This window comes from Pocillopora damicornis, chromosome 6 (assembly GCF_964200805.1).
Source record: "Pocillopora damicornis chromosome 6, jaPocDami1.2, whole genome shotgun sequence".
Lineage (NCBI taxonomy): Eukaryota > Metazoa > Cnidaria > Anthozoa > Scleractinia > Pocilloporidae > Pocillopora > Pocillopora damicornis.
The window spans coordinates 8,990,578-9,012,062 of record NC_142675.1 but is presented as its reverse complement, the minus strand read 5'-3'; the positions used below and the strand labels follow the sequence as shown (position 1 = coordinate 9,012,062).

The 21,485-nt window shown below is 37.3% G+C and overlaps 1 protein-coding gene and 1 pseudogene across 2 annotated transcripts; both read right to left on the bottom strand.

The window, feature by feature from the left end:
• Nucleotides 1-282: 282 nt before the first annotated feature.
• On the bottom strand, nt 283-14,485 carry LOC149043817 (uncharacterized). The gene is made up of 6 exons (XM_089210680.1): nt 14,402-14,485; nt 7,759-7,819; nt 6,046-6,699; nt 5,545-5,655; nt 4,380-4,502; nt 283-2,840 (listed from the first exon to the last, which is right to left on the bottom strand). The coding sequence occupies exons 3-6, from the start codon at nt 6,680-6,682 to the stop codon at nt 373-375; spliced, it is 3,339 nt and encodes a 1,112-aa protein (XP_089066806.1). The 5' UTR covers nt 6,683-6,699; nt 7,759-7,819; nt 14,402-14,485; the 3' UTR covers nt 283-372.
• Nucleotides 14,486-15,415: 930 nt separating this feature from the next.
• On the bottom strand, nt 15,416-21,096 carry LOC113669877 (uncharacterized; annotated as a pseudogene). Its single transcript, XR_016187950.1, has 6 exons — nt 20,646-21,096; nt 19,458-19,547; nt 19,203-19,303; nt 17,466-17,618; nt 16,652-16,792; nt 15,416-15,966 (listed from the first exon to the last, which is right to left on the bottom strand). The product of XR_016187950.1 is annotated as an uncharacterized LOC113669877 (transcript).
• Between the last annotated feature and the right edge of the window lie 389 nt (nt 21,097-21,485).

The window sequence follows — 21,485 nt, the reverse complement described above, 5'->3', positions numbered from 1 at the left end:
TTTTCAGCGATACTACACACCAAAAAAAATTTTCCCAAACTGAAATTATAAGTCACGCCTAATAAAATATAATTTCAACTGATGCTGACATCATACACTTCATCTGAAGAAGGAAACATTCCCTATCTTCGAAAATTTGCTTAAAACATCAGGAACAACGACGAAGGTCCTAAGCTTTTTGAAGATACCGCTGACTAGCATGCGTGTTGATCGCTTTGGAGTTGTGAGGTTCCAGACCTCGTCTGGTCGCTTATCCCCTTGAAGAAACACTTCTACAGCCAGTGCTAAAGAATTTTATTACAGTTTTTATTCAGTATAATGAAGGGCTGGAAATTAAACTAACAAGAACTCCGCTTTTAGTTTTGGCTAAACTTATGTATTATAATTGAGAGACAAATTCAAATTGGTTAGCGTCTTGTTGACTTTGATTGCTTCAGCAATAGATGTAGCACCGGCATCACTAATAGCATTGCGAGACAAATTCAAATTGGTTAGTGTCTTGTTAACTTTGATTGCTTCAGCAATAGATGTAGCACCGGCAACACGAATACCGTTCCCAGACAAATCCAAATTGGTTAGCGTCTTGTTAACTTTGATTGCCCCGGCAATAAACGAAGCACCTGTATCACTGATACCATTGCGAGACAAATTCAAATTGGCAAGAGTCTTGTTGACTTTGATTGCCTCAGCAATAAATGTAGCACCGGCATCACTAATAACATTGCGAAACAAATTCAAATTGGTTAGTGTCTTGTTAACTTTGATTGCTTCAGCAATAGATGTAGCACCGGCAACACGAATACCATTCCCAGACAAATCCAAATTGGTTAGCGTCTTGTTGACTTTGATTGCCTCAGCGATAGATGTAGCACCAGCAACACAAATACCATTCTCAGACAAATCCAAATTCGTTAGCGTCTTGTTGACTTTAATTGCCTCATCAATAGATGTAGCACCGGCTTCACTAATACCATATAGAGACAAATCCAAATTTGTTTGCGTCTTGTTGACTTTGATTCCCTCAGCAATAGATGTAGTAACGGCTTCACTGATACAATTGCGAGACAAATTCAAATTGGTTAGCGTCTTGTTGACTTTAATTGCCTCAGCAATAGATGTAGCACCAGTATTACAAATACCATTGCGAGATAAATTCAAATTGGTAAGAGTCTTGTTGGCTTTGATTGCCTCAGCAATAGATGTAGCACCAGTATTACTAATACCATTGTAAGACAAATCCAAATTGGTTAGAGTCTCGCTGACTTTGAGTGCATCAGCAATAGATGTAGCACCAGCAACACAAATAGCATTCCCACACAAATCCAAATTGGTTAGCGTCTTGTTGACTTTGATTGCCTCAGCAAGACATGTAGCACCAGTATCATCAATACTATGGTAAGCCAAGTACAAAAAGGTGAGATTCAAACCAGTTCCAAAATACTTTGCTAAATGTGAGTGAAAATCGCTTTTTTCTCTTTTACATTCGTTTATGGCCTCCAATACAACTTTTGTACCACGGACTTTAATTTCGTTGACTTCATTTGTTAAACTCTGTACAAGTGCCACAGCTTGTTCATCGCATTTCATGCCTAAAATTCCGCATGAAAACAAAAGTACTTTTTTAAGGTCAAAGAAATACCTTGGATCGGAGACTAGTTCTTCAGGTATAATTTCCCTGCTTTGAATCTGAGAACAAATGAAGAATGCTGCAAAGCATTCTTGAAAACTTTTATGTAAGAAAGCATAATGCAGTTTTTGTCTCAATTTGCTGCCACCAGGCTGCACTGACAGAAATCCAAGCTCAGTCAAGTCTTTTGCATGCTTTCCCAATTCAGTTTCATCAAAATCCAACTTGCCGTTAATTAAACCATTCAACGCTACCCACCCAAGGTGATTCAGTAGCGGTTTGTAAAGGTTTGTCAGGTCTACTCCCGTTTCTAATATTCCTTTCTTTTTCCTATATCTTCTCAAGACACATTCAACCATATCCAAGTACAGCTGAGCTCTGTTTTCGGGGAGTGTGCCCTCAAACTCTTCGCATAAAAGACAAAGAAGTGCTGTGTTTAGAGGATTGGCTGCCATTTCTCTCAGGTTTTTATCTCGCAATATCCGTTCCGAGAGCTTGGTGGCTAAATCCGGCCTTTCTTTAAAGTACTTGGTGACAAACTCTTTCACATGGTTTTCAGTATATCCTTCGATCTGAAGTAGCGTGTCACAGCACTTTCTCACCTCCTTTCCAGCTTCGTGTCTTGCTGTTGCAACTATGTGGCATCTGGGGAGTACTCTTCCTTCAATTAATTCGGAAAACATCGGCAATTTGCCGGAAGGTAACTCATCCAATCCATCCAATATCAATAAAATACTGGACTGATTTTCACGAATAAACTGAAATAATTGATCTTTAACTTCTTCATCGATGTCTCGAGGCAGAAGCTGATCATCAATGGCTTCCCAAATATCAGAATGAATGTCTCGACATTTCAGCAACAATACCGCTTTGAATACTGTTGAGCCGCTACCCTGAAGTTCTTGCTTTTTGGTGGCCCAGTCGTAGGCGTACTTTTTACAGTAGGTGGTTTTTCCCATACCAGGTTCTCCTTCAATCAACACTGTTCTCGGCGCTGAGCACTCTTCATACGGATCGAGTATTGACGACATGTCAACAAATACGTCAGTGATTTCTCCTCTCGTTTTCTTTCTTCTGGCCACTTTGAGCCTTGTAAAAATATTGCCAAGAAAAAACTGAAACTCTTCACACCATGGAAATGGTGAGAGCCATCCCTCACGAGTCTTGTACAACTGGCGAATTTCATTTATAAGCTCACTTGGATCAAAAATACCTAATGATAGAAAAATGATTCAGAAATCATATGAATGCGTTGGTGAAAATTGCCTCTGGCATTCAGCACTGAATTTAAGTAGGTGAATGATTACGACACCATTGCCAAAGAAATTTCTTGGACGATGCAAAATGTTTCAGTGTATGATTCATGTTTGCTGATCAAAAGCCATTTAGATTATGAATTTAGTCGAACCTACTCTGTAGTTTCTAACATCGAGCTGAAGTTAAGTGCCGCTCTCGTTAAGAGCGGTTCTTTCGACTTCCCGTCGGAAAAACATTTTTCTTTCATTTTTCGCCCATGAAAAGGGTTTAGGACACATGTTTCAAAAATAGTCTAGTTGTTCTTCAAATCTCTTTTTTTGCGTCGCCACAAGCCAGAAATAATTTTTGTCCAGACCATCCCTGTGGACAACGATCGAAAATGTAAATTTCACAGATTTTGTCCAGCGGGCAGCGACTGCGATAATATAGCTCACAGAATTCTATCTCGCTACAAGTTACAAGATGTATTCAGTTAGTTCACAGACTAAATATGGAAACTTCAGTTTAAATACTTTTCATACCAGCGTAATCAGAGGAGACCCTTCTCTTCGACCTTAATTTGCATATAAAAAAATTTACTAATTTGTACGAAAGAATTCTCAAAATGCAGGCGTTAATCGGCCTGAGAAAGCATATCAGTGCATAGTTTAGACACAAATTAGGTCATGGATTGCCTTAAACCCGCAGGTATATCCCTGGCTTCCATCAACCAACATCTTAAAAACAACGCAAATCCATGTGCTTGCTCAATTGCGCTAGTGTCAAAGATCATTTGTATAATTCTGAAAATTGACTTAGATCTCCTTTCCACCTTTCAAACTTCGTTCGTTTATCTTCCACGTCGAAGATTTTAGGTTTTCATAGCAACTGAATGGAGAATAGATTCCGAGTTGTCCTAAAACGTTGCTTAAACGTAATCGGTCATGATGCTTGCGCGACTTACAAAGTAAAAAAAGCTGATCGAAAGGCACCTTCTCGATGATTTACGTTGAAATATCAGATTATGAACTATGCACAGTGTGGAGAGGATGCAAATTAAAGAATAAAATTTGGCACTCTAGTCATAACAGACATATCGCGTTGCTTAAAAGGACACCCAGACAAGTTAAAATACGTCACAGTATTCATTTTAACGAAACAACACGCATACACTCTGAAAGAATTATTGCAGTTCCTCCGAGATTTAGCACACGGAACCCAATAAACTAGCCTTCCTTTCTGCAAATTTGGTTCCATCATTAATGATGTCACACTGTCATGGACCCACGGTTTTGAGCGACAAACTCGACATTTTCCTAGTTGTGACCCACGCTCCACACTTGAAGCATTGAAGGCAATAAAAGGAGATTGTAGAGATTATTCCAGAAACTGTTTAAATTGAAAAACTGAATCTCTTAAGATACGATGACCTCTCTCTCTCTCACATACAAGACATGTTGACTACGGCTAAATATCCGGTTAAGCAGGATAACTTTTATCTTAAAGTTCAAATAACCTTCATTCCTGCTTTCTCTCACAGGGGCTGTCGAAGTACACATCTTTTTCTTCACTTCTTTAAGTTCACTGTCCATCTTTGCCATTTCGCCTATTATTTTCTCGAGAGACTCTTTCGTAGTATCTGACGATGGAATAATATTAGAACTTTTAGTCAGAGTGAGACAAAAAGTCACTTTACTAAATGAAAGAAAAGTTAACTTAATAGATCCTTTCCCTTGCCTCTATTGTTTGTTGTAAGCCTAATTTCTCCTAACAATGTCACCCCTGAATCACACATTAAGGTTATGAGAATCAAGGAAGTGATCACCAACAAAAAACTCTCGATTCTTCTTGTCAGCATCATAGGAAATGTAAAGAGGACAGTATAGAGATAATGCATATTAATGTTAGGGTGTTAGGGGTTAAAATTATTCAACATTCTAAAGAAGATATGGCTCGGCTTCAGTTGTGTCTGTTGAAACTCTGTCGTAAAGTTTATTACGCGAAAGATAAATATTGATATCATTGGAGCCGATAGTCTGATTAAGAGATTTGTCGGTAAAAAGCGACATTGCAAGAACTAATTAACGAATGCCAAAGAACGCTTTTCCGTCCTCTTTTTCACGTATTTAATTATGAGAAAAAGAAAAACGCTAGAGAAAACCGGAGGTCCGCCTCCGTTGAGGTGTGAGGTTTCGCCCACAGTCTTTAACTCGGGAAATGTAAAATAACCACATACACCTTATCCTGTCCCTTTTAACTGAGACGACCCTCAATCAGCGATTCTTCCATATGTAGAATGGAATACTTTACAAGAAATTATGAGTAATCGTCTATAGTTTGTTCAACAATATGCAGTTCCTTTATAACGGTCTAGGAAATTAGGTTCATTCTTTCTCGGCCAAATGTGTATGCATGCTGTCAGAAAACTATTCAACCCAAGAGGTAGCCTCAGATTCTGTGTCATCCCATTCATCCTATGGATTACATAGTATCTTCATTTGTAGCCAGAGTAGGTTGGTAGCAATGGAGGACTCTTACAATAATACATTACCACAAAAATGCTAATTCGGCCAACATTGAGGGAATAAAGTGTTCATGCTTAGATGTGTTATGTACTCAAGTTAACGGAATCACTGTTGTTAGTTCAGTTTATCGGTGAGTAGCTCTTTTTGGCAACCAACCTTCATCTGTGCTTTTTTCCATTGTAAGCGTCAGGCTACTAATCGTCTCTTTAACTTCCTTCATTTCAATTTCTATCTTCTCAGTTTTGTTTCCGAGGTCACCTAGCAAATCTGGAAATGTAAGAAAGATAAGTGCAATCTCATAAGCACATTTACATCACAGATTCACGTTTTGGTGCCGATAAAAAATGATACGTATATCAAAATCTAGTCGACTCCGAATAGATCAAACTTAATAAGACGCTAACAAATCACAAAAATGCACTCCAGCAGTAGTACCCACGAACAGACAAAAGTACTGCAAATGAAAACACAGTGTCAACATTTGGGTTAATTCTTCATTTTTCACTTATAACACTAGAAAAAATTTTCCAAATATGTGACTAGCTCCGTCCAAAATGAAAAAGTCATGAGCTAACCTTCACTGCCGTGTTTACTGAAAATATACACTTTTCTAGCCTTCTGATTCATCCGTATTGGCAGTGGACAATGTTTTCTAACCTTCAATTTCTTCCAACTTGTCTTTGATGCTGTCGTCGTCTTTCTTCCATTGTTTCATCAGTTCACGATAATGCTCTTCGATATCTGGATCCATGCAATCGTGCTCAAGATTGTCGATTTCAGCTCTTAAATGAGATCCTCCCAGTCTCACCAAAGCTTCTCGTATTTCCTGCCAGTAAACGCTGAAAATACTTTCATCCACAGAGGCTTGAGAAGCATGGCCGTATACAGTGTTCCTGTAATACTTCACTCTGGCTATGTCATCTGTGATGCTTATGTTTGCAGCTGGGGGAAGACGATCCCAACCAGTGGCAGGAGGGCTCAAACCACATATATTTCTAAGAAGCACTGTTAGCAGCGTTATGTCGAAGGCTGCAGAAGCCACGGGTGAATGAGCAGGATACAACTTCCCCCATTGCGTGGGATTCAGCACCTTCTTCTTCCCTTTGTACAGTGATTGCAATGTGGCGAAATGCACTGAGGTACTTCCCAAAACTGTATGTAGAGTCGCTGGTGGATGTATTTTGTCAAAAGTGGACTGAAGCACCTGAGATCCAACATCTACCAAGAGGCGGCATAGCCTTGCATAGTTGGTAGTTTCTTTCGTAGACGCGAATGGCGACAAAGCTGCAGCCATGATGCCTAAGGAACAGCCTATCAAGCAAATCATTCGTGTCACCATTTTTACCACTGAGTCGAGAGCACATCAAATCTATGATTACCAGCACTACCAAAACCACATCGCCAGTATCACCTACCGAACATCACAGTCACCTGCTTTGATAATTTGGGAATCATTACGAGGTCAATCAGACACATCAGGTTCCTGACACGATCCAACATCCCGACACAGTCAGTTAGAATACATCACCACACTTCGCCACACGCACAACTATTTCTCCAATAGCAGCCTTATTGGAACTTCAAAAGATTTAGTAGAGGTGAGTTGACCCACCCTCCTTTAAGAAATTATGCTCATCTCAATTCCTAGCGGATAATTCAGCCTGGATCATTGCTCCTCTCACCAGTCAGAATACAATCAGAAGTAGTTCATCACAGGTTCCTCATAAACATTTAATATCGTTTCCATGAATGATCATGAGATGGCAGCGAGGTACTGCGTGGGGGAAAAGTTTTTTTTTAAAATTAATTCACCAATCAAACGTTTACCTCTCTGTGCCGTATCTCTGTTTAGTGACTCATTGCTCGAGGCATTAAAACCTATTACATAGCTTATCAGGAACTTTTACCATCTACTACCTCCACCTTCAAGCCACACGTATCTTGGCACCAGAAGTGCAACCACTGCTAATTAACCCTTTACACCCTAATATCAGTATTCATATTCTCCATACTGTTCATCACACATTTCATAGCGCGCTGACAAGGAGAATTTGTCTAACAGTCAAGAGCTTCTTGAGTTAGTGATCATTTCTTTTATTCTCATGACCTCCATGTGTGATTTAAGGGAGATATTGAAAGGGTTAAGTAATTACCAACAGCAGTTATACCTGGCTTTTAGGCAAAGCAGCAATACCATCACTGTTCAGCCAACACCACGAACAATTAGAAAATAGTTTTCCTTTGTAAACAATTTCAAGTCCGCATACAGAGTAGAACTTTGATTACATGGAAATGGAACTATGAATCCAATTATACAGATTGAACAAAGGAACGTAATAGGTCACGCGTGCAAAGTGGATGTCTACATACCTTTAGTTGAATTTTCTTCCTTAAAGATGTGGCATGTGGGAGAGGGATGATGTCATAATTTCTGAAGAAGAGTAACGGCACAATCAATATAAACCGGTGCGAGTGTTTCACTATAAGGAATCTGTATATTCTAACTTTCCTTAATCTTAAAAATGGATTATTAAGATTGATTGCCTGACTGATAAGTTACGTGTGCAGCAGAGGTGCACGTGGTTAAAATATACAACATTAATCAAGATCTATAGTTATTGTTTCCCTGTGAGTCACAATTTTCAACAACAAAGTTAAAAGTAAACATCACGGTTTTTGCATGTTGAGAAGCTTCAAGATTAATCCATCAAGCATTTCATGTTCAACCCACGTCAATACTTTAGTTGACTATTTTCTCTCTTGTATTTTACCAGCTTTCTGATCAGATATTTTGTGAGTCCTTCTTGTTTTTAAAACTTTGCTATGCTCCTTCTTGAAATATGATTCGGCTGATTGCCGACAAAAAGCGTTATTTGTTGAGTATTCAAAAGCATCAGAGTGAAGGTAAATACAAATCTTACAATAAACCAGGATTAAGAAAAAACTTGCCCTTGAAAAGCAAGTCTTCGTTGCGATATGTAGAGATTGTATCAAGATTTGGAAATAGAAAATCCTACTTTCAGTTTCTTTTCGTCGCATGTTTCAAATGAACGAGTTCTCTTGCTGGAGACAAAGTAAAACGTTTACTGAACTAATCCTCTCAAAACGAACGACTCAGCAGGAAATTTGAATACGGAAGCTTAAAGCCAGTTGTATTCATGTTCAAAGCTCGAATTCCCTACAAATTATTTGTTTTAAATGAACGCCGGGCTTCGAAAGTTCTTTATGAACTACTCAGTGAATAAGAGTGATATCAAAAATAGAGCGACCCTTTATCCAGTTTGCTCATCAGTCGAAAACAGATCGTTAGTCACAAGGAAATTTCTTCAGTATATTTTTGCACATTTTCAAAACAAGCATAAGTTCATCCGTTCGGCCTTAAATGAGAGGAAGAAACAGAAAAAGTGCTCTATAGTGTTCGTATGAAGCTAATTCAGTATCAAAATATCACTGGTTGCAAGTGATAATCACATTATAAAAAAGTTTTGAATGCGCAGTATGGTCATAAGCGTATAAAACTCCAGCTTTAGTTGATGCATGCAATCATAAGTAATTTTCATAATAACAGACTCACAACATCTCGAAAAAAATTTTCGAGAAATCTCGTGGCTGGTGTTTTTCCGCCAATTTGTCCAAGGTATAATATCTCTTGCAAATCTTCGCAAGAGGGAAAGGTACCTTGGACGAGGAGTGAAAAAAGCAACACAGACAACAGTAATGATATCTAATGATGAAAACACCCGAGTCAGATCCCCAAGCCTCCTTTATAATTCTTCCTTTCCTCTTTCTTTTTGGGTCTTGATATTGGCAGGCAAGTCAAGAATTTAAACAAAGCGACAAAATTTTTGAGTCTGTAAAACATGTTTCGACAAAAACTTCTGTCATCTTCAGTTAATTACTGTACAAAGCGTACTATATATAGTAGGTAGAACAATGCTAATTATGATAAATAGTGACAACAAGAAAGGAGGTAAAGCAGGAAAATGTGAGAATTAAAAGGATAGTTACACCAAGTGATTCTTGCACTTTCATGCTTTACCTCTTTTCTTGTTGTCACTATTTACTACAATTAACATTGTTATATCATTCAACTTCCAACGCTTTGTACAGTAATTAACTGAAGATGACAGAAGTTGCTGTCGAAACATGTTTTACAGACTCAAAAGTTTTGTCGCTTTCTTTAAATTCTTTCTTTTTGTTTGGGTTCTTCCTAAAAGCTTTTTTTGACTCTTCGATGTAACTGTATTTAAAATAGTTGTATTAGGAGTTCGAGATTGCTATCGCATGATGGCTGAACGGTCGGTGCATAGCAGCGAGAATAAATAAAACAATAATTTGCATCTAACCGAGTTAACTCTGCGGTATGAACAATTAAAGTCCTATTGCCAAACGCATGACTCAAACCAGAAATTGATTTCACAGGGAAAGTAGCTGTTTCTCACGAAAGGATCCTTGTTTTAAACCAGATATTTGTGGGCAGAACCACAACAAAATAGCTTAACAGGAGTTTGCATATTATAAACTTAAAAAGATGAATCCTTGACGTAGTTCATCTGCAATCCATGTCTATATTTTAGTGGTGTTTTTTTTCCCTCTTACATTTTTCTATCTTTCTGATAATATATTTTGTTCTATCCTTCACTTTTAGGATGAGTTGGCGTGACAAAACTATGTGACAATTCTTATAAAATATAATTCGACTGATTGCCGACAAAATGCATTGTTTGTTATGTTCCCAACAGCAAAACACTTCAAATAACCGACGAAGATTACGAAGTCTATTGATAAATCAAGACTTAGAGAAGAAAACTTTTTCTTGAAAAGAAACTCTCTTTTACAATATAAAAAGATTGAGAAATGTAAACTTCCTGCATTAGCATGGTGCTGTCGCTAATGTAGATGACAGGTCAGCCGTTAAGAAAATTTCCTCGCCAATGTCAGAGCAAAACAGAGCCTTTTCGAAGCATAGTATCAGAATATAAGTAAAAGATTCCTGATTTTATGAAATAGAGAAAGTCAGCTAAATAACCGCAAAGCCATTCATGGCTGACGGACTTAAGATTTTTCAAAACCTTTCTTGCTGCGAGATGATTCAAAGACATCCAATAAACATCAAAATGATTCAACTGATAGGAGCCTTTATAAGAAAATAATTGTTTTTCACTGTACATGTTTCGAATAATCGAGTTCCCTTGCTGGAGCCAAGGTTAAACGTTTACAATACAATAAATTCAAAACAATCAACTTCGCGGTAAGTTGGATGCGAAACTTTTTAATCTAGTTGTCTCGAAGATCAAAACTTGAATGCCTCTAAACTGCCTTGTCCACATTTTTCCTGAATGAACTTTGAAAGTTCTTCATGAACAAATCAATGAATTTGAAAGTGGTGACAAACTGAGAGCCAACCCGTTTCCTGTTTGCTTTTCTGTCGACAACAAATCGAGATAGGTACGGCCGAAGTCAGCACTATCCGCAAGGATATTTTTTTCTGCATATGTACGCATTTTCAAAGCAAGCATCTGTTATTCGTCCGCACGAATTGAGGACACCAAATGTTACTTTTTCCATATCTAAACGCTCTATAATGGTCGCACAAGGCTGTTTCAATCTTAGATTATCACTGGTTGATGATGACATAATAAATAAGTTTTAAATGTACACTATAATCATAAGTGTATTAAAATCCACCTTAAGTTTAACAATGACAGAACCGAGTAAAATAGCGATGAAATGTTTCATTTAAGGCTCGAATATTTAAGAAAGTTTCCTCACCTTTTATCTACCAGAGCCACTGTGTACCAAAGTAGGATTGCAACATGGAAATGCTTTCAGACAACAACATACCGTGAATCAGCACCCAAGAGTCATGCATGCATGCCATCATAAGGAATTTCCATGATAAAAGATTTAATAATTTTTGGGAACGGTAATATCAAAAAGTGACCGCGTACGAAAACGCCAACTCTCTTTACTACCTTCTACATTATGGAAATTATCTCATTTGATGAGATTGTTTGATGAAATTTTTTAGATGGAATCATTTTATGAAATCTGATTTGGTAGCAAGGTGCTCCTATACTATAGGAGACTAGCGATATGATCTCACATCATCTTTCCATTGCGTGACATTCTCAGAAAACAAGGAAATCAATGATGTAATAAGTCAGGGACTTTTCCGAGGAAATGAGTCAGCATTGCTATTCTTTTTTAATATAAAAAAATATCACATGATGTTATTGATACTAGAATGTAAGAAATTAATTCATGAAGAATTCAAAATACTTGATGATGTTGATTGTTTAATATGTTATGAACAACTTCAAGAACGACAATAAAAAACACAGAATGTTGAGAAAATATTGAAATTGAAAACAATTATGGAGAAAATGTGTGTATTAATTGCGGTCAGGTTGATAGATATGAAATAGTAAACGAGTTTATAGATTTTCATGAGAATCGACATAAGATATTCCGAAAATCAGTTTACCATCGAAAGTATCACATTTGTAATACAATTAGCAGTACCTGCAGTAAGGATAACATACAGATAACGACGATTGATAAAAATATGATATTAGAGATTTTTGTTAAAACGAATATTCAAGTTGATAAGATTACAATACAAAAATATACCAACATCAAAATAAAAAACAACAGTAGTATTTTATGAGCAATATTGTAGTGGAATTAAAAAACTAATTAGTAATGATATTGAAACAATTATTTGGAGATGATTTTTGCGAATATTGTCTATTGTCTAAAAATTCAGGCCTGTATGGGATTTGAACCCATGACCTCTGCGATACCGGTGCAGCGCTCTACCAATTGAGCTAACAAGCCAACTGGGAGCTGGTCATGATTGTTAGCTCAGTTGGTAGAGCGCTGCATCGGTATCGCAGAGGTCATGGGTTCAAATCCCATAAAGACCTGAATTTTTTTCAGGCGTTATTTCCACTACTGCCTAAGTAGTGCACATTACTGCGAGGATCATTTTCATTCACGTCTTTATCCGCAGTTCAAATATATGACTTTCATATATTCTTCACCGTTTACTTTTCATCACTTCACGGGTTTATTTAGAACCAACATCATGACCAGCTCCCAGTTGGCTTGTTAGCTCAGTTGGTAGAGCGCTGCACCGGTATCTATAATAAAAGATTATCAATATCTCGAAAAACATTTCAAGAACACTCACGGCTGGTGTTTTCCCGCTAATTTGTTCAAGGTATAATGTCTCAGAGACGAGAAACAACAAAGACAACAATAATGCTATATAGTGATGAAAATACCCGAGTTAGATCTCCATGCCTCCTTTCTTTCTTTCTTTCTTATTATTTGTTGAGGTTCTTCCCAAAAAGCCTTTTTTGACGCTTATATGAAACTATGATTTAGTTAGATTAGGAGCTCAAGATTTCTATCGTGTGATAGTTGAACGGTCGGTGCATAAAAATGAGAATAAATAAAACAATAACAATTTGCATCTTACCCGAGCTGACTCTGCTGTATGAACAATTTAAGTCCTGCTAACAAACGCATGACTTAAAGCAGAGACTGATTTCACAGGGAAAGTAGCCGTTTCTCACGAGAGGATTCTCTTTTTCAAACCACATGTCTTATCCGCAAATTTTTTTTGGTACTCTAAAAGATTAATATCTGCGGAAAGTCACTTTAGATGATCATCTGGGTAGAACCACAGCGAAATAACTTCACTTCTTCATGAAGTACTTCATCTGCAATTCATGTCTCTAGTTTAGTTGGTTATTTTCTCTGTTAAATTTTTCATCTTTCTGATAATTGACTTTATTGTATTCTTCACGTTCAAGATCAGATAGAGCGGCATTATTTTACAACTATGTGACGATGCTTTTTAAATATAATTCGGCTGATTGCCCACAAAATGTGTCATTTGTTATGTACCCAAAAGCAAAACATTTAAGGTAGCGGACGAAGACTACGAAGTCTAACGAGAAATCAACAGTTAGAGAAGAAAACCTCTTCTTGAAAAGCAACTCTCTTTTGCAATATACAAAGATTGCGCTGGAGATTGAGAAATACAATGTTTTACTTTCAGTTTCGTTTGTATAGTCTTCCCAAAACTAATTACGGTTTCCTGCATATGCATGGAGCTGTCGTTAATCTAGATCATAGGAGAGCCGTTAAGAAAATTTGGTCGCCACTGTCAGAGTAACAAAGCTATTTCGAAGCATACCATTTGCACGTAGGCAAAACCTTCCTGATTTTATCAAGGATTAGTAGAGAAAGTCAGCTAAATAACAACAACGCCATTCACGGCTGACTGACTTAAAAAGTTTTCAAAACTTTTCTTGTTGCAAAATGATTCAAAGACATCCCATTAACATCAAAATGATTCAACTGATAGGACTCCTTTTGAAGAAAGTAATAGTGTTTTCACTGTACATGTTTCAAACAATCGAGTTCTTTGCTGGAGCCAAGGTTAAACGTCTACTGATGCAATATCAAAACACTTTGCGGAGGGTTGAATAAGAAAACTTTCAATCTAGTTTTGTCGAAGATCAAAACTTGCACGTCTCTCAAATTCCTTGTCCACCTTTTTCGTGAACGAACTTCGAAAAGTATTTCCGAACCAATCAGTAAATTTGAAAGTGGTGACAAAGTGAGAGCAAACCCTTTTCCTGTTCGCTCATCAGTCGACAAAAGATCGAGAAACGAACGGCCGAATTTAACCTTAGCTACGAGTATATTTTTCTGCATATGCCTGTACATATTTTCAAAGGAAGCATCTGCTATTTGTCCGGTCAAATCAGAGATCAAATGTTACTTTTTCTCCTTCTAAGTGCCCTACAATGGTCGTACAAAGCTGTTTCGATTTCATATTATCACTGGTTGATGATTGCATAATAAATAAGCTTTAAATGTACATTATGATCATAGGTGTATTTAACTCCACCTCAAGTTTAACAACGACAGAACCAAGTAAAATAGCGATAAAATGTTTCATTTAGGGCTTGAATAGTAGAATATATTTTCTCACCTTTCATCTACCAGAGCCACTGTGTACCAAAGTATAGCCGCAACGTGGAAATACCTTTAGACGACAACGCACCTTGAACAGTTCATGTCGCACTCACAAGTCATGCATGCATGCCAATATAAGTAATTTCCATAAAAATATTCACAGCAATTTGAAAGAATTTTCGGGAACAGTCACGGCTGATGTTTTTCCGCGAACTTGAACAAGCTACTATTTGTTTTGCAAATCTTTGGAAGGGAAAAACTACCGTGAATGCTGAAAGAAGACACCACAGACAATAATGATGATATCATGATCATGATGAAATAGTTGAATCAAATCTGTACACCTACCGATCCATTTTCTTCCTTTCTTCCTTTCTTTTATTTCTTTTTTTTATTATTCTATGGGTTCTTCTAGAAAAGCCCCTTTTTGACACTGAGATTTAATTCACAAGTCTAAAAAGGTTAGATGAGCTCGAGATTTGTATCATTTCATAATTGATAACATGGATGAGCGAAAAATCGAGGGCGAATGATCTAATTGTTTCAGTCCAAATGTATTAGTCCTTCAACAAGACAGACCCGTGTTTTTTTTGTTTTTTAATTTACAACGGCAAACCGTTAGAGTATTCTCTTTACTCACCATCTATCACAGAATAGTCGGCGAATAGCGAAAGCAATCAGATTGCAGTATTCGTAATAGAAGGCGAGTAGCTTTAAACTAAAACCAGTTAGTATATACCATATAGGTAAATGGCGCTTTTTTTTCGCGCACAGAGCCACGGAACTGTAAAAGAGGTATTTGGTGATATGGATCCAATCGACGGAAAACTTTGCCGCTGCCCAGCTGCTGGGATTTACAGATGGAAACGAAAAAAACCATATCACTTGGTGCCAAGGGAAGGAGTAGATTTACTGAAGAAGGTAGTGCTTTTGATTTTAAAATCACTGCGGTTGGTGACAGACTATTAGTCGCTGATTTCAGTGCAGACATATTTATGGTACTTGGGATAACGAGACAGTCAAATCATTTCAACGTTACATACAACGTTACCTTTTGTTTTATTAAAATAATGAATGAAATCTTAATGCTTTTACACGAACACATTTTCAAAGGCTTTAACTTTTTTTTTCGGTCCAATAATTTACTGTGTTCGTCTTCGATATGAAAACTCACTCCCTCTGATGGTTTGGGAAGTCCGTGCAATGTTGTTATCTCCTCTTTCGTGGCCAGTTTTACTGTCTGACACAAAAGGAGAACGTAGGCATGTCTTGACTGACCTTTGTTGCTTGCCACCCACAATTTTACTAGTTCCCAGCCTTTTTATGCGCGACCGAGGGTTTCGCAAGAGTCTAGCACTACCATAACAAAGGAAACGATGGGAAACGAACGAAAATCTTTTTACACGCGTACCTCTCGCGCAATACCTAAATATCTAAAATAAGACAAACAACTGAGAACGAGTCAGCCTCAGAATGGCATGGGATCATTCGCACTTTCCCAGCAGACAACATTATTTACACCCAGTACAGGAAGAGTTACTAACGGGTCCATTCTTCCATCATACAAACCGAACACACCTCCTGTTGGAAAATAAGACACACCCTATCAGACCTGTCCGAAACTCGCATAACACTGTTACAGATCAGGTCTCGCCACTTTAAAAGGATTGATAACACCATCCTCTAATCAAACATATGAAAGTTAATCACCTGTGGGGATGTTATCGTATTCAGTTTTCCAGCAAAAGATATATCTTATTAGAAGTTTTGGCGTGTAGTATCGGCAACTATTTTACGACTTGTTACATATTTTGACGATCCCGAAAGGCGAGTCAGAATACAAACTATGAGTAAAAAAAACCCAACGATACCACACACCAAAACGTCTAATAAGTTGTTTATTGCCCAACTGCTTTATTTTATGGGCATTTTTCAAAAAGTGGGAAAAGCGACGCAGATAGAGAAGTAAAGCACGCGCAACCAACCGACTAAGGACAAAATAACCAAATGCACAATTATCACAGGAAGTTTCGTTTTCCACATCATTTCCCAAAATCACTCGTTGACAACTTAAGGTGATGCACCTTTTTCCTTCAAGCTGACAAGCGCACAACCACGCATGAGCAGAATATCATTTGCAGGGAAAAACGCAGTTCTAAGGGATTATCTTTGAGAAACCATTATTTTCAAGGTGTGTACGTTATTTCTTACCCAAAGGGAAGGAAGGAGGTATTTATCAAATGATGATGTTGAAAATTATACTCACCAGTATGAATATAAAGTATTCTGTGACCCTTAAATCGCCCTGGGTTGGTGTTCATCTCGTGTAGCATTCTTCTAATGGATTTGACGTTGTACACGGGGTCCACCATAATACCAGTTGTTCTGGATATCTCCACAATGTCCTCTTCATTATCTGATACAAAGATTTCAGGGTCCGTAAGGAGCGAATTCAAGTGTAAATGGTTAAGAAAAATCTAGATCATGTTTTTATTTGGAAGCAATTTCGAATGCATTCTGGAATAAATAAGCGATAAATTATAAAAGTTATTGCTATAATTATCCATTATTATTGCCCTGCACAAACGTAGTAAAGGGGGAGGGGAGGTTGGGGCGGGTAAAGTTTGTAGTCTGAAACATCATTGAGTGATCATTTCTTTTAAACAAATACACTGATCGCTTGTTAACAGAGTAAATGTCATTTTAACTTTCAGCAATAAAATTTCAGCTTTTAATTTGCACTGAAATAAACAAAACTTTTGTCAGCCAAAGAGCATTCAGAAAACAAATGTCAAAGTATGCATGTCATTCCTGTACCAAAATAAGCAGGTTATTATTTAATATATTACATGGAAGACAACAAGAAATCCATCCTTTTAGGCAAAGTCTATAAAAATTGTGTGACTCAAAAAGGAAAAAAACTGAGTGAAGAAAAGTTAGTGTACTGCTGGGAGCTTACGTCAATTTTTTAAATGTTTTTTTTTTAATTTGCCTGACAGACTTCTCAAAAAAGGAGGGACTGCTCATAGTCTAACAAAGAAGAAACCAAAATCTGCAAAATTATTTGAGTCAACACCAACCTAACTCCTCTTCAGTGGATTTGCCATAGCCCTGTCCCTTGTATCCATCAATAATGTCAATTATTTCTCCTGCTTGAACATCTAGTCCACCTATTTGAAGGTCTTTTCTGGTAAAAATATGCTGCATCATCCCACACATTCACTGCATGAAACCTATGAATAAATGACAATGATATTACTGATAAAGATCTCAGTTAGTCTCCAGTGTTCAAAGAAAATAAGGAAAAACTTTTAGAAAGATAGAAAGGCCTGTGAGAAATTCTCAAGAAACACAATACCTTTGGCTTAAGTCTTAGGCATGTATAGCTTAAGTGGTTGCAGAAATTTTTTTATCAGCCTATAGGTTGAAAATAAGGCTTTTTCATAATGTTCCCCAGCATGAAATAGTTTTTCAGGGGTTCCTGAACTAACAAAATACTCCTATGTGATTAGTTATCACCAGCCCAATTTAAGCACCAATAGGACAGTGTATGTGTCATGCCTTTGACTCAACAGTGTAATAGGACAGTGTATGTGTCATGCCTTTGACTCAACAGTGTAATAGGACAGTGTATGTGTCATGCCTTTGACTCAACAGTGTAATAGAACAGTGTATGTGTCATGCCTTTGACTCAACAGTGTAATAGGACAGTTGATGTGTCATGCCTTTGACTCAACAGTGTAATAGAACAGTGTATGTGTCATGCCTTTGACTCAACAGTGTAATAGGACAGTTGATGTCTCATGCCTTTGACTCAACAGTGTAATAGGACAGTGTATATGTCATGCCTTTGACTCAACAGTGTAATAGGACAGTTGATGTGTCATGCCTTTGACTCAACAGTGTAATAGGACAGTTGATGTGTCATGCCTTTGACTCAACAGTGTAATAGAACAGTGTATGTGTCATGCCTTTGACTCAACAGTGTAATAGGACAGTTGATGTGTCATGCCTTTGACTCAACAGTGTAATAGGACAGTGTATATGTCATGCCTTTGACTCAACAGTGTAATAGAACAGTGTATGTGTCATGCCTTTGACTCAACAGTGTAATAGAACAGTGTATGTGTCATGCCTTTGACTCAACAGTGTAATAGGACAGTGTATGTGTCATGCCTTTGACTCAACAGTGTAATAGGGCAGTTGATGTGTCATGCCTGTATGAGTGGAAAGCATGTGTCATGTACACACCCTGTAATGAAAATGCATAACCAATCCATCTAGCTTCTTTCTCAAATTTTGTCATAGTTTTGATTAATTGGTAACAGGACTTTGTGTTAACATTAACACATTGGACTCCCACTTTGCAATCATCTGATTGTATTAATCACTCAGAAGAATACAGACTGAATTGAATTCCACTCAGTCCTATTATTATTATTATTATTATTATTTATCCTATGACCAGTAAATCCCTGGATGTAAAACATTGAAAAACATTGTAAAAAATCAAACACTTTAGATGGAAAAAAAACAATGGTGGCTGTGACGCTGTAAATTACTGCAGAGCTCTACATGTAGCCGCCTGAGATGCAAACAGCAAGAAGAAGGAAGACAAAGAGTGCTTGTCAAATGATAAAATTCTTAATGACTAAGTGGGGACAGGTTAGATTGGAAAATATTTGGCTCCTGGGCATAATGAACAGATTGGTCAGAGAAAGGTCTATATGCCATGACCTTGCGCCAAATTTATTCTTCTCCAGCCCTCCCACAGTCAGTCAAGAGAGAAAATATCGATATTTTTATTTAGAGCTTACTTGAATTTTGATCCTGTTAAATAGTTACCAATGGCTATTCCTGATGCACTTCCACCAGTGCCAACTGTATCAACAATGTCATCAAAATTCTACAGCACATTCTGAAACAAACAAAAGCAACATTTGGACAGATATCCAGAATAAAGTATTTTAACAAACAGGCTTCTGTGTGACCAGTGTTTAACTGCATTCATGACCTCTTGACCAGAAATGCATGAAATGAGCACACAATACAGAAAAAGCCTGTAATTTTACCTGATCTATCATTTCTTGAAATGCAGTTAAGTAACCATGTAAGAGGAGTCTCCAACTTCAATCAGATAAGCTGATGAGCCCTGTTCTTTCCTAAAAAAAAGCAAACAAAGTCAGCAGGATGGAACTTTAACAAACATCCACAAACATGCCTCAGTATACATGCTGGGTTTTCATGGAGAAACACAGAAGCAGGTCAGGCAGGTAAGTAAGCAGGTAGTTTAAGGAGAAAATTCTCTACATCTGAATCGAATGACTGAGTCCATCAAATTTAGTTCAAGAATTCTCCAATATCTGCTGCCTTCTTTACTCACTGTATAATAATTATAATAACAGCTCTCTTGAGTTTTCCTAGCATTTCCCCAGAGTCATACAACAGAACAGAATCTATTGGTCTCCTGTGTGGTTTTTATAACCTCCTGCTCAGCAAAAAATTTGGAATCACTTTAAAATTGGGAACCCCCCAAAAAATTTACCTCCATTACTAATGAATTAGACGTTTTATTCCCTAAAAGTGATTAGTATCTAATTTCTCCCAACAATATCATCCCCAATTTACACATTAAAGTCACACAAATGAAGGAAATAATCATCAACTACAGAAGCTCTTGATTGTTTATCAAATTCTCCTTCTCAGAACCTTATGATATGTATAGAGAACAGCATAGAGAACATGTATACTGATGTTAGGGTGTAAAGGGTTCACATTTGGACATGTGTCTGATCTGCTAACCCTTTCACTCCCAGGATCTCATTAGTAATTCTCCTTACTGTGTACCACACAATTCTTATAAATTTAGTTTGAAGAATTTGGTATTTTTCAAACTAATAATTCCTTAATTGATACTTTTTTTTCATTTTCATTGCTTGTCTGGCACTAAAGGAAATTCCTGAAAATCTGTCATGCAAGTTCTGCCCATGAGATCTATATCCCTGCACCTAAACCTCTTACCAGTAAATTAATATGCAGTCAATTCCACTCAAAACTGTGAAATGGCTGCAATGCAAATTTCTTCAAAAAGTTTCAATATTTTCGTATGGAGGCAATTATAATAAAATGAGCTGGCTTGCTACCACCACTTAGTGACAGCTCTATCCAAAATAAGCCTTAACAGTCAGTTTGAGATGGAAAATTTTTTTATAATTGCAATCCTAGTGGTGCCAACTTTCTAGTAAATACAGTCCTCTGACCTTTAAAATTTTTCAGACGTTTTCTCCATCATTTGCTTAAGGCCAGATTTGTATTGAAGCTGAGGAACAACAATACTTTGACTTCCAACCAGTTTGTCTAAAAACAGGTTTCCTTCACAACCAGTATCTGTGGTCTGCATGAAGAAAAAAGATCAAATAAAAGTTTCAATAAGTTTGCTAAGTTTTTCAGAATTTGCCATCTAGGTGAAGCAAATTGGTGTCCATTTTCTGTAAAGTGAGCAACATTAGAGAAAAGACTGAACTTCTGTTAGCAGCTTACTATGCAGTTTTTTTCTGTCTGCCTCAAATCTCATAGAAATCTTCGCTCAACTATTATATGTGACTGTGCAGTTGTGAATCTTGTCATCTCATCTTCACCACAATCATCATTACATTTTCACCACCATTACTGTCCAATCCTTTGGACATTATGATGGTGATGAGTCCACTGTTTAATAACACATAAGGAAATTTTAATTAACAAACAGGTTCGACATATTGTAAAAAGAATAAGAAAGATCGTAGTACATGTTGAGCTTTGTAAAGAAATTGAGAAAGATGTTTTTTTGTCTTGTCGAGCGTGGGAGTCCCCATGAGGAATCAAACCTCAGACCTTTGGATTCTGTGCTCTGACGCTCTACCACTGAACCACAGAGACTTTATGGTGAGCAAGGCACATTTCGAAGTCCAAATATGACATGCGTCCTGCATAATGCTAGGATCGGCAATGTTGTTAAAGTGTTATGTTTTGTAAATAGAATAAGATGGTACGTGTTGAGCTTGGTAAAGAAAAAGAGAAAGAAGCTGTTTTGTCTTGTTGCAAGCATGGGACAAAGAAAA